This window comes from Epinephelus moara, chromosome 1, assembly GCF_006386435.1.
Source record: "Epinephelus moara isolate mb chromosome 1, YSFRI_EMoa_1.0, whole genome shotgun sequence".
Lineage (NCBI taxonomy): Eukaryota > Metazoa > Chordata > Actinopteri > Perciformes > Serranidae > Epinephelus > Epinephelus moara.
The window spans coordinates 49507818-49520574 of record NC_065506.1 but is presented as its reverse complement, the minus strand read 5'-3'; the positions used below and the strand labels follow the sequence as shown (position 1 = coordinate 49520574).

At 47.1% G+C, this 12757-nt stretch overlaps 1 protein-coding gene across 1 annotated transcript in view; it reads right to left on the bottom strand.

Moving 5' to 3' along the window:
- The window catches only part of kifc3 (kinesin family member C3), a 48014-nt gene that overhangs the window by 17295 nt on the left and 17962 nt on the right, over positions 1 to 12757 (bottom strand). Inside the window, exons 3-11 of the mRNA XM_050042766.1 lie at positions 11017 to 11159; positions 9706 to 9862; positions 9533 to 9621; positions 8407 to 8472; positions 7608 to 7766; positions 6902 to 7183; positions 6649 to 6822; positions 1008 to 1155; positions 736 to 880 (exon numbers count right to left, since the gene is read on the bottom strand). Of these exons, the coding sequence (XP_049898723.1) occupies positions 736 to 880; positions 1008 to 1155; positions 6649 to 6822; positions 6902 to 7183; positions 7608 to 7766; positions 8407 to 8472; positions 9533 to 9621; positions 9706 to 9862; positions 11017 to 11159 (1363 nt within the window). The remainder of the gene's footprint in view (positions 1 to 735; positions 881 to 1007; positions 1156 to 6648; positions 6823 to 6901; positions 7184 to 7607; positions 7767 to 8406; positions 8473 to 9532; positions 9622 to 9705; positions 9863 to 11016; positions 11160 to 12757) is intronic.

Sequence of the window (12757 nt, the reverse complement as noted above, 5' to 3'; positions counted from 1 at the left end):
AGGACAGTAGGAGTGAGGACAGTAGGAGTGAGGACAGAAGGAGTGAGGACAGAAGGAGTGAGGACATAGCAGTGAGGACAGAAGGAGTGAGGACAGAAGGAGTGAGGACAGTAGGAGTGAGGACAGAATGAGTGAGGACATAGCAGTGAGGACAGAAGGAGTGAGGACAGAAGGAGTGAGTACAGTAGCAGTGAGGACAGAAGGAGTGAGGACAGTAGGAGTGAGGACAGAAGGAGTGAGGACAGTAGGAGTGAGGACAGAAGGAGTGAGGACAGAAGGAGTGAGGACATAGCAGTGAGGACAGAAGGAGTGAGGACAGAAGGAGTGAGGACAGTAGGAGTGAGGACAGTAGGAGTGAGGACAGAAGGAGTGAGGACAGAAGGAGTGAGGACATAGCAGCGAGGACAGAAGGAGTGAGGACAGTAGGAGTGAGGACAGAAGGAGTGAGGACAGTAGGAGTGAGGACATAGCAGCGAGGACAGAAGGAGTGAGGACAGAAGGAGTGAGGACAGTAGGAGTGAGGACAGAAGCAGTGAGGACAGTAGGAGTGAGGACAGAAGGAGTGAGGACAGTAGGAGTGAGGACAGTAGGAGTGAGGACAGTAACAGTGAGGACAGAAGCAGTGAGGACAGTAACAGTGAGGACAGAAGGAGTGAGGACAGTAGGAGTGAGGACAGTAAAAGTGAGGACAGAAGCAGTGAGGACAGATGGAGTGAGGACAGAAGGAGTGAGGACAGAGTGGGACTCACCTCCTGCTTGGCCTCTGTGATGGCCTTGTCCAACATGAAGGGGAACTCCTGGACCTGTCTCTTCAGACAGTTGTAGTCACAGGTGAGAGTCCTGAGGGCCGGCTGCAGGCTCAGCAGGTTCATCCGCACACCTGAGAGACAGACACACACACACACACACACACACACACACACACACACACACACACACACACACACACCGTGAGAAGACACACACCCACACAGCGAGTGACCCAGGAGGACAGAGAGGACACTAACCTGCCAGGTTCTCGTGGACGGCCTTCATCTCACTCTCGGCTCTGATGAACGCCTCCTCGATCACACGGTTCTTCTCCTCCTCCAGATTCTGCATCTCCACCTCCAGCTGTCCCTGAGCCCGCTCCATCTCCCCCTCATACACCAGGATCTGACGGGGGACAGGGAGGACGTCGTTACAGGGGATAGAGAGGACAGAGAGGACAGAGAGGACAGAGATGACGTCACCACACAGGACAGAGAGGACACTGAGCACGTCAGCACAGAGAGCACAGAGGACACAGAGGACAGACTCTCTGCAGTCAGTTTACAGTGAACTTCTGCTGTCCATCTGATGATCACAGTGTCAGAGGACAGAGAGGACAGAGGACACAACACTAATGTCACAGAGTCATAAAATCCTGTCTCACAGAACTATAAACCTCAGGCTGGACTTCCTGTCCTCACCTGTATCTGTAACAACACACCTACAGGACGTCCCTCACAGCCCCAACACATTCAACCAAACTGCAGGAGACATTTAAGTTCTCTCTTAGTTTGAAATCAACTTCACTCACGTTCTCTCTGATCAAAAACACACACACTGTGAGATTTAAAAATAACACACTGCACTGCTTTAAGATTATTATATCGTGCCAGAGGGAGCATGAACGAGTGACGTGGTGCAACATGGCGCTGTGATGTCATTCATGATGTCCAGTAAGAAAACCAAAAGCAGAAGCTGAAGGAGTCTGAATGAGAAAAAGATGGACATGTGTCAGTGAGAGCTGGAGCGAGACTTTACTGTCAGCTTTAATATCTGTTGACAGTAGCATGCTAACTGGCGTTAGCCTCAATGGCTAATGTTTACTGTAGCTTGGCAACACCATCAGCTGCTCTGTGATCATCCAGCTTTACAAACTCATCAGACTGGATCTGTCAGCTGTTCAACTCTTTGCGACCAAGATCTCAGATCAGACTGTCAGGAGGGAGAATCAGTCCTGAACCTGCTGCAGTCTGTCTGTCCTCACTCATCGTCTGGAGACACAGAGTCAGTATGAAAACACATTTTCAGATCTTTAGTTTCACTGAAGATTCGTCTCTTAATAACCTGTATGGACACATGAAGCTGCTATCACTGGAGAACACTCAGGTAAATACGACCACAGGCGCACAGGTTCAGGAGGAGGAGTCAGAAACAGGAAGGACACATTCACACTGCAGCCGAGGCCTCGTCCACACGGACACAGGATGTTTTTAACAGTTTTCCTACTTTAATATGAAGAAAAAATTCCCGCCCACACTCTCAGTCAGTTATAAAAAACTTTGCCCGAATGGAAACACACAAACACAATAAAACCAGCAGGCAGTGATGTAACAACAACACTAAGGAAGAAGATGCTGGCCAAACAGAAACAGCAGTTAGCTGAAGTTAGCTGTAGCACTGACCTCTGACCTCTGCAGTCTCATCTCTCAGTGATGTGCTAAATGCTTAGCACAAAGACTGCAAGCAGGGGAAACTGTTAGCCTAGCTTAGCACAAAGACTGGAAGCGGGGGAAACTGTTAGCCTAGCTTAGCACAAAGACTGGAAGCGGAGGAAACTGTTAGCCTAGCTTAGCACAGAGACTGGAAGCAGGGGTAAACTGTTAGCCTAGCTTAGAACAGAGACTGGAAGCGGAGGAAACAGTTAGCCTAGCTTAGCACAGAGACTGGAAGCGGAGGAAACTGTTAGCCTAGCTTAGCACAGAGACTGGAAGCAGGGGTAAACTGTTAGCCTAGCTTAGCACAGAGACTGGAAGCAGGGGTAAACTGTTAGCCTAGCTTAGAACAGAGACTGGAAGCGGAGGAAACTGTTAGCCTAGCTTAGCACAGAGACTGGAAGCAGGGGTAAACTGTTAGCCTAGCTGCATTCACATTAACACTAACGTGTATGTTGAACAGATGCAGAAACAGAAATGTCAAAAAGTTTAGCAGCAGTTAGCACCGAAGCTGTTCATGTTTATAACTTGCAAAGTTAAAATGTAGCTAAAATCTAGCTCGTTAGCAGGTCAGCTGCCTCACTTGCTATCAGCTAGCCTGATGCTAACACGTTAACTTGCTGCGTTCCGGTTCATATTGTTGAAACAAATGTGAAGAACTGATCACGTCCGCCTCGTGGTTGTAATTCTGATTAACACTAATAATGTTGATTCATCTGATTTATGAAGAGTTTTATATCGTTGACATCTGGTTTTACTTGATAAATAATCACATTAAGCTTATTCTATTTACATAGTGAGTTTAGTTTCTCCCTCTGTCCAGTCTGTGTGCGCTGAAGAAAAACCATGAAGTGAAAACCAAATAAATAAAATAAAAATGAAATAAAATTCAGATCTCAATAATAAACGATCCTTAAATCTCAGCTGCAGTGTGAACGCAGCCTCGATGGTGTGGAGGGGAACAACAGGGAGCACTGGGAGAGGTTTACTGGGTCCATATCACAGACTGGGAGATCTGACAGAGTCTGACAGGCTCCAAAGCTTCCCAGTAAAACCAGTTTAAACCACATCATGACTTTGTTTCAGCTGTAAACTCATTTCAGAAGTTCAGAAAAACAAGTGAAGCAGACTGAAACTGTTTAACTTCAGAGGACATCTTTTGTTTTTAATGAAGAACGTGTAGAAATTAAATAAATCCATAGAAGTTATTTGAGAAAATAAACAATTTAAAAACATTAATACATTTTCCCAGAAGTTTAAAAAGACTTTAACTCTTGTTTGATATAATTTGTTTTGTTTTAACTTAAATTTGTTTCTTTGGGTTAAAAAATGATTTAAACTGTTCTCCTGAGAGCTGGACTGAAGATCAGTCAAAATTAAGCAAAGCTAAATCTATCATCTCTCAGAACACAGAAATGAAACTGATTCTAGTGTTACTAGTTTTTGTTCTTGTGTGTATTCAAGTGTGTGTTTATGTCTTCACACTCAGCTGTGTGACGCTTGTCTCACACAGTGTGCTCTGGTTCTGAATGAGTCTGTTTACACCTGGTGTTAACGTGTGTCCTGGGTGATCCAATCACAAGTAGACGGCTCTAAATAAAAGTCGAAACCACTTCCAGGACCATCTGATGGCTCAACCCACTTGTCGAGGTGCTCTGGGACAAATCTGACCACATGTCTTTTGTAAAATAAGACATGTGTCCTGATGCGTCGCCACGTGACAGGAAAACACGTCATTCTGCTGAAACTGATATCTCCAGTTGTACCGACACAACCCGAATGTGTGGACGGAATATCTGTGTGTTTGACCTTCCAGCGTAAGAGACATAGGCAGAAACAAAATCTGAACAAGTGGAGACACGTGACAAACGAAGGTGTGGACAGCGATGTGTCTCATTCGTCCACTTCAGTTCTGATCACTGAGACGATGTTACCCGCAGGTGTAAACAGACTCTGCGCTGCTGTCTGAAGCGTCTGTGGTTTATTTGGCAGCTTTGGAGCCCGAGCTCTCAGAGGGTAACACCTCCTCTGCTCTCTGAATCTTAATGATGTCACAGGGGAAGAGGGCGTGGCCAACCTTGGACAACCTGCGAACCATCTCGCCGTTGCCCCTGCCGACGGCCTTGCAGAGGAGGCCACACAGACGACTTCGATCGGCGTGCAGCTGAAGCCGAGCACATGCAGAAAGAAGAGGGTTAAAGTGCAGAGGGGGAGTTTAAACCGACCTCAGATCAGTCTGTTCATCCACCTGACATCATCACACTCCTCCATCCTGAGCTACATCACCTGTGGCTCTCCACGTCAACCACACCCGGGCTCTGTATCATGACCCCACATCAGTCTGGCTTCATCTGGACCTGCTGCGTGTCCCACTCTGCACTCGTCAGCTCCCATTCAGAGGAAACAAGGACTCGCACAAAATAAGTCTAGTTTTTAAAATAAATCTGATTTCATGTGAATCACTTCAAATGTTTGTCTCACAGTCTGATGTAAAATAAACAGGAAGAAGCCGCCATGTTGGTCAGAACTTTCCTTTTAACTTGAAGGTTTTCTGATGTCATGACGCTTAGTTTAAACCAGAGCAGATCACCAACGTCACCTAAAATTAATCTCAATAAATCTTCTTCTTTTTTTATTACTGAACATGTCATTCAGTTATAAAATCATTCCCACACTCATCTACAGCCTTATTTATAATATCCTGGAATTATTTCTGGTGTTTCTACAGTTTCCTGTTTCATTCTGCTTGTAATCATATTGCTGATGTTTTAATATCACTGTTTAACACCACAACAACCTCATTTCCTCTGAGGTGATCAGCTCCTCCTCTCACACTCACAGCTGCTCAGTAAACCAACAGAACCAGTTAATAACCAGCTTCATGACACTGGTTTATATCCAGGACCAGTGATGTGAGGACAAACAGAGCCAAACTGAGCCGAGCTTCATGATACAGACTCCAGGTCAGTGTAAACACAGTGTGAAGGGACAGTCAGACACACATGAGGAAAGAAACATCTGATTATAAGATTCAACACCTGCTGTCAGGTGAGAGAAGGAAAAAAACCCGGACACCAACAATAATGAACCACGGTCAGTGAACTCTGCAGTGAAGCACCTGAACTCATCGTAATGTCAAGTGATGGTTTAACAGAAGAACGACAGGCTGTGATTCTTAATGAGACATCAAAGAGCACCAATTCAGTCTCTGGCCAAATGTCTCCCCTTCTGTTCCTGAGATATGACGTTAAAGCAAGATGATGTCACAGTCAAGCTGACCTTTGACCTTTTGACCTTCATTATTTTATCCTGTCAGACATTTGTGTCAAGTTTGGTCAGAATTAGTGAATGAATTCTTCAGTTATGGACAAAAACATGTTTTGTGAGGTCACAGTGACCTTTGACCTTCGAGGACAATATTCTACTTAGTTCATAGTTTTCCACGTGTCCTTGTGAATGTTTGTGCCAAATTTAAAAAATTTAAATCTTGAGATCTTGTGTTCACGTGAACGGGACGGACGGACAGTCAACCTGAAAACATGATGGCCCTCATTTATCCATCCTACAAGCCAGCTCAGATGTGAGCGCAGAAATTATCTTACAACAGGGTTCACGTGTGATTCACCAATCACAGCGTAGCATTACTGACAACTACGAGCAATGAATCTATTAAACACTGCAGCTCTACCAGCACCAGTCAGTATCTGACCGATCTGATGAGCTCTTCTATTTCTGTTATGACAGTTTTTGTCTGACCTATCACATCCTACAGCTCAGGACAGACAGACAGATGGACACGCCCAGAATGAGCCCCTCCTCCGTTTATTTGGTTACTGTGGTGATGAGTCCCGCCTCATCTGACTGGCTGCTGGACGCTCAACTCATTTGACGCTTGCTCTCTAAATCCACATGGCTCTCTGTTCACTGGAGACAATTTTAATAAAGACGCGGACGCTGAGACAAAAAGTGTGGACAGAGTGGACAGACACCATGAGACACTTCATGCAGCGGGCTGCAGACTCCCTGTGTGAGGCTGGTTATTATTGTTGGTGAATCTCAAACTGAAGAAGACAGATGGACAGAGAGACAGACAGGCAGACAGACAGACAGGCAGACAGGCAGACAGACAGAGAGACAGGGAGACAGGGAGACAGGGAGACAGACGGACAACAGCTCCTGATGTTACCTGCGTCCTGAGCTGAGCGCAGGTCCTCTGAGAGTCGTGCAGCTGCGTCTCCAGCTCTCGGAGCAGCTGCCTCTGCACAGACAGCTGCTCCTGCAGGCTGGCGTTCTTCGTCTGCAGCTCTGCCAGCGCTCTCTGAGAGTCAGCTGACTCCACCTCCACCGTCTGAGTCACATACTGAGGAAAGACAACTCTCATTAGATCTCCTGTGTCAGTGGGACCCAGTCTGACCCGTCTCTGACGAGCGTCTCCTCACCTTGACTCTGGGGGGCGTGGCCGCCTGCCTGGCGAGCTCCTCCTCACACTCCTGCAGTCGGAGGCTGAGTTTATGCTCGGCCTCTCCCTGCCTCCGCCTCGACTCCTCCAGCTGCCTCCGGCCGTCGTCCAGCTGCCTCGTGGACTCGTCCAGCTGCAGGCGGAGACTCTCCACTCTGGAGGTTTTCTCCAGCAGCTCTCGCTCCAGCTCAGCCAGCCGCCGCTCCCTCTGGCGGGCCTGGCTCTCCCAGCGAGACACCTCCCTCTGCAGGGACTCTGCATCCTGCGGGACAAGGTCAGAGGTTATACGTCTCCTACCTGAGATGGATGAACCGCACAACTTTATTTGGTTAGAAAGCAAAAGAAACAGTTTGTTATCCTGTGAGTGAACTTCCTGAGAAAAATATCAGGCCGTCCTGCCGGTTAACACACCGGGAACCTTCATCACACCTGGGATTACCTGGACAAATATCTCTACAGAATGTATCTCTACCTGTCTGTGGGGGCAGTGTGTACACCTGGGTGTGTATACATACAGTATCTATACCTGTCTGTGGGGGCAGTGTGTACACCTGGGTGTGTGTATATATACAGTATCTATACCTGTCTGTGGGGGCAGTGTGTACACCTGGGTGTGTATATATGCAGTAGCTACCTGTCTGTGAGGGCAGTGTGTACACCTGGGTGTGTATATATACAGTAGCTACCTGTCTGTGAGGGCAGTGGCTGCAGCTGCAGCTCTCTGCAGCAGCAGCGGCGGCGTCGAGGCTCTGAAGCTCTGAGCTCCTGCATGACTTCAGCTCCTGCTTCAGACGCTGGTTCTCCACCACCAGCAGCTCCAGCTGCTTCTCCAGGTCTGTCGCCCCCTACAGGACACAAGGACACAGTCAGGCGGCTGTGGCTCAGAGGTAGAGCGGGTCGTCCACCAATCGGAAGATCAGTGGTTCGATCTCTGGCTCCTCTGGTCTGCATGTCGAAGTATCTGCCAACAGCAGCGCCATGAAGCATGTTGTGTTGTTGTGTTTTTCCTTTCCTTAAAGGAGCCCTTTACTATAACTGAGTAAACTGACGACCCCTGACAAAGTGACACTTCATATTATTCTCAGTGAAGAACTGATAATCTGTGCTCTGTTTTTTTTTTTTTTTTACAAATTAAATATTTTACTTGTCTTTTTGTCGGCAGTTGTTCTTTTAGCTTTTCAAATGCACAATGAGGCTGTTCAGCAGAGACTGAAGGTGCTGTGATACAGTCTGTGCTCAGGTCTTCAACGCACCCTGATCCTATTTTTAAGAACGTTCTGCAAAACCCCTTAAGATCAAGACCCCCTGCCCCCATGAAGCTCTGGCGACCCCTAGGTTGGTAACCAGTGGTGTAAACAACTCCCCATGTCCTAAACATGAACTCGCATGTTCCATTCGAAGGCAGCGTGTGTGTGGGTGTGTGTGTGTTCATGTGTGTGTCTGTTTCCCAGGGTTCCTCAGGAATGCAGTTCAGCAGGGTCTCACCAGTTCAGAGCGAAGTCTCTCCACCTCCTGGGTCTGATCCAACAGCTTCTCCTCCAGCTCCTCCACCTGCAAACACAACAAACATCCATCTGAAGAACTCGACACATCAGCTCTGCAGAGAAGTCACACACACACTTTTAAATCTGTGTGCCTTTTCCTTTATTCGCAAAAACTAAGATCTGCAAACACTTGACAGGGATCAGAGTTTTGACTTGAGTCAGTCTGTGTGATGTGAAATATTTGGACACGTCACTGAACACAGAGTCACGCGTCAGAAAGCTGCTGAACAGACCGACTGTTTATTACATCAATAAAACAAACCTGACAAAGAGTCACACTGGTTTCACATCTGATGCTGATGCTCACAGATCAGTCTGACAGCTGAGCCGTCACCTCTGATTATTCACGTCACAGAGAGCTGTCACACCCTCGACTATGTTCAGTCCAAACACAGATGTCTCAGCCCTGACTGACAGTCTGACAGCACTGATACTCGACTCTTATTAACCAGGTTACAGGTTTTCAAACTGTGAGAGAGTCGAAGTAAAGACATCCTGCGAGGCCACACGTACAGGTGCAACAGAAAGTACACGGTAAACTCAGTATTCAGCAATCTGAACGAATAAAGACCAAAAGAAACAGGCTCAGGTTGCAGCCTACAGCTAACTGACCATTACAACAATATACTTCCTGTTGACATGCCCTAAAGCATGATGGGAGGAGGGTGAAGCAGCTGTACAGGTGTGATGTCTCTCCTGGAGACCACGGCTGCTGAGCTGTGTTTTTCAAAGGGTCATATCTTTAGACAGCTATGGGCCCGAGGGCCCGACAGTTCCCTGAGCGTTTATCCTCATTCTGTACACTCGACACAAAACAGCACGACTTTTAAAAAACTGAATTACAGATTACATTCTCTCATGAAGCTGCTCGTCACATGAAGTCTCTGATAAAGCTGTAATTAAGGCATTTTTTGGCAGGTTGTTGTGTTCAAGGACAGTTAGGCCAACTGCACAGGAACACTCCGCTGGTTTGAAGGATTTATTGTGACATCATTTTTTTTTTATCTACAGGATAGAAATTTTACATATTTGTAAAGAGAACTGACAGGCGGCCTGCATAGACATACCTGTGTGCGCAGCCGAGTAACGAGCTGCTCTTCTTCTGGACAGCTGAGACGATCCAAAGGTCGTTCACCCGGCTGCAACACCCTCACACCTACACACACACACACACACACACAGTCAATGTATAACATCGGCTCTGCAGCTGTAACCTGTGTAACATCAGGTGTGTTCTCACCGTTGGGCTGAGCCGACTCCTCCAGCAGCGTCTGAACACCGCTGACACACGTCTTCTCCTGAACGCTGTGCTGCTGCAGCTGCTGGAGCAGCAGGTGACGAGTGACTTCCTCAGAGTGAAGACGAGCCTGAAACTCACAGACTTTGTCCTGTAGAGTCTGAACACACACACACAGAAACACAGAAACATGAATGAATGAGCGTCAGGTTTTCAGTTCTGTGGAGCTAAAGGAGCTGCAGAGATCATGACACACGTCTACATCTGTCAGTCAGTGAGGAAAGAGAGGATGAAATGACAGGTAGGAAAAGGACACATGTACACAAAGAAAAGAAGGAGGCTCTGAGTGAAAGCAACAGAAACTAGGAAACAGAGGCAGAATGAAGGTTTTTACGTTGGCAGGAGTCCACCAGCAGGACCAGGTGACCCTCTGCAGACAGACGACAGCATGGAAACATGGAGGACAGCAGAATGAGACAGAACCAGAGACATATGAGCAGACATGTGGAGAACAACGCAGATGAAACAGTGAATGTTTCTTTGAATGGGAAGGAATCTGACTGATATTCAGACTAAGGAGTCACTCATCATGTCCGGCTGCTCTGAGGTCAGTTTAAATCTACAGTTTCTTTGATACTTGTAAACATGAGGGCTGTAACAGTTTGTGTGTTTGTACCGAGCCGTCACAACATTACAAGTTAACGTTCCACCTTAAAAGTTGCCGGCAGTCGGCCCAGTGAATGAAGTTATTTTTTTCTCTTTCATTTTATAGTTGTAGTTTACTGATGTATGAACAGAGGTTACATAAAACCAGAGTGACCGTCCTCTACTGACCAATCAGACTGCAGGGTTTCTAGCTCCACCTTTTAGTACCAGATCTGTGTGCTAGGTACCCCAACAGAGGGGGGACCAAACATGGGGACGCTAAGGAACGCTTCTGTTGGTACCATCCACAACTTTTACTGTGGGAACAGGAACAATGCGACTAAAGCGGACTGCTCGGTGGAAACTGCTGCTGTGTGTGTGTGTGTGTGTGTGTGTGTGTGTGTGTGTGTGTGTGTGTGTGATAAGGAACATGCAGAGTTACTCAAACATCAGAGTAGATCTACTGTAATGTCACAGATGTAATGAGCAGGTCGTCAGGAAGTGTCCCCCGAGGTGTAAACAGAGTTTGTGCTAATGTCAGCGGTGAGTCAGCAGTCTATCACAGCACGCACGCACGCACGCACGCACGCACGCACGCACGCACGCACGCACGCACGCACGCACGCCACGCACGCACGCACGCACGCACGCACGCACGCACGCAGTTACCTGGATGAGCAGCTGCTGGCTGGGTGTGTTTGTTTCGGTCAGCTCTGCAGACAGAGAGGGGCGCTGTGAGAAGGCGGCAGTGGGCAGAGACAGGAAGGAGCCGTCGTCTTCACCATCACTCATCAGGAAGTCCACTGAGCTCGCTGCGGGACACGAGGGACAGACAAACAGCAGCAGGTGAAGGACATGCTGACAGACACACTTCCTTTGTATGATCAATGTTAAAATATACTCTTCCAGTCAGGCCGACCTGCCGTCAGCTGATCACTGCTGCACACACATAATCACTCTGGGACCAGGTCCAAAGTTCTGGACTCAGTCTGTCCTGACTGAGGACAAACATTCAGTCTGACCTTCAGCTGCTGCTCTAACAGCTGCAGGCTGATGCTGACTGCAGGTGGAGGTAAACAAACTGACATCATCTACAGAAATACTGACATGTTTGTACAACTACGACCCAAAGATCCTGACATGTTTAAAATAAAGCCAGTCGACAACTTAAATAAGGTTTTAATCTTTTCCACTTTTTCAGCATCAGACTTGTTCAAACTAGGGCTGCATGACACGAGGAAAATATGCAGGAACTACAGTTAGATATATATCGGGCCAATAAATCATCTGCCAATAATGAAATGTTATTATAATTATGCACTATTTCGATAATTAAAATTAAAGCAGATAAATAAAACTATTAACACAAAGCCAGACTGCTTTACTTGACTTAACAAGGGCAGCATCTACACCCCGACACAGTGGGTGGCGCTACATGTACCTTTAAACTTGGGTTGTGAGACGCCAACAAACACAGAGAAGAAGAACACGTGCAGCACGCTGTCTAGAAGACAAAACGTGGCAGTGTGGTCATCTTTCACAGCTCCAGAGGAAGACAACAGGACTGTGTCGACGGTCTGACCTCTGACCCCACAACACCCACCAGATCAACAAACTTCCTGCCCTGAACTGAACGCAGACAGCACCAACAGTCACATGTCCGAGTGTAGTTTTCTATGAACACTTTTAAATGATTAAAAAAAGACAAACACACTTTTTGTTCACGATCTGTTTATCGCACAAGTTGACAAGTTAAAAAACTGATTTCTGATTCAGATGATGAGTTTCACCACACTCACACAGACACACAAATAATCAGCACATCAGAACTTCTAAACAACAGTGTGGAGGTATTTTGGGAGGATTCAGCTGCTGCAACAGAAACCAGGAGAGCAACTTCGGACAGATGAATTCAAACTGCCGCCCTGATGAGAACTGCAGACTGAAACCAGCCCGTCCTGTTAACTGTACGATTGTTCCTGGATCAGACCTCCTGATGTCGGTGTGTAAATCTCTTAAGGAGAAAAGAGTGAACAGAATGAAATCAGTAAGCAGATTGTTGGTGAGATTACCGAGGTCAACGTCCAGAAAACTAGAAACAACCTCAAACTGTTTCCTTCCTCTCCTCCTCCTGCTCCTCCTGCTCCTCCTGCTACTGAGGAAACCTGCACTCCTCCTCAACACCACAGAAACCAGTCTGACCAGATAACAGCTGATAACCACCGCCGCTGACATATTAACCTGCTGCTCTGTGTGTGTGTGTGTGTGTGTGTGTGTGTGTGTGTGTGTGATTGGTCACAAGTTTCTTGTACAAGGCCTCAAATCTTATCAACCTGAGAACAATCTGCACTCTGTGGGAAAAATCTGAGCATTAAACAGACTTAACACACACACACACACACACACACAC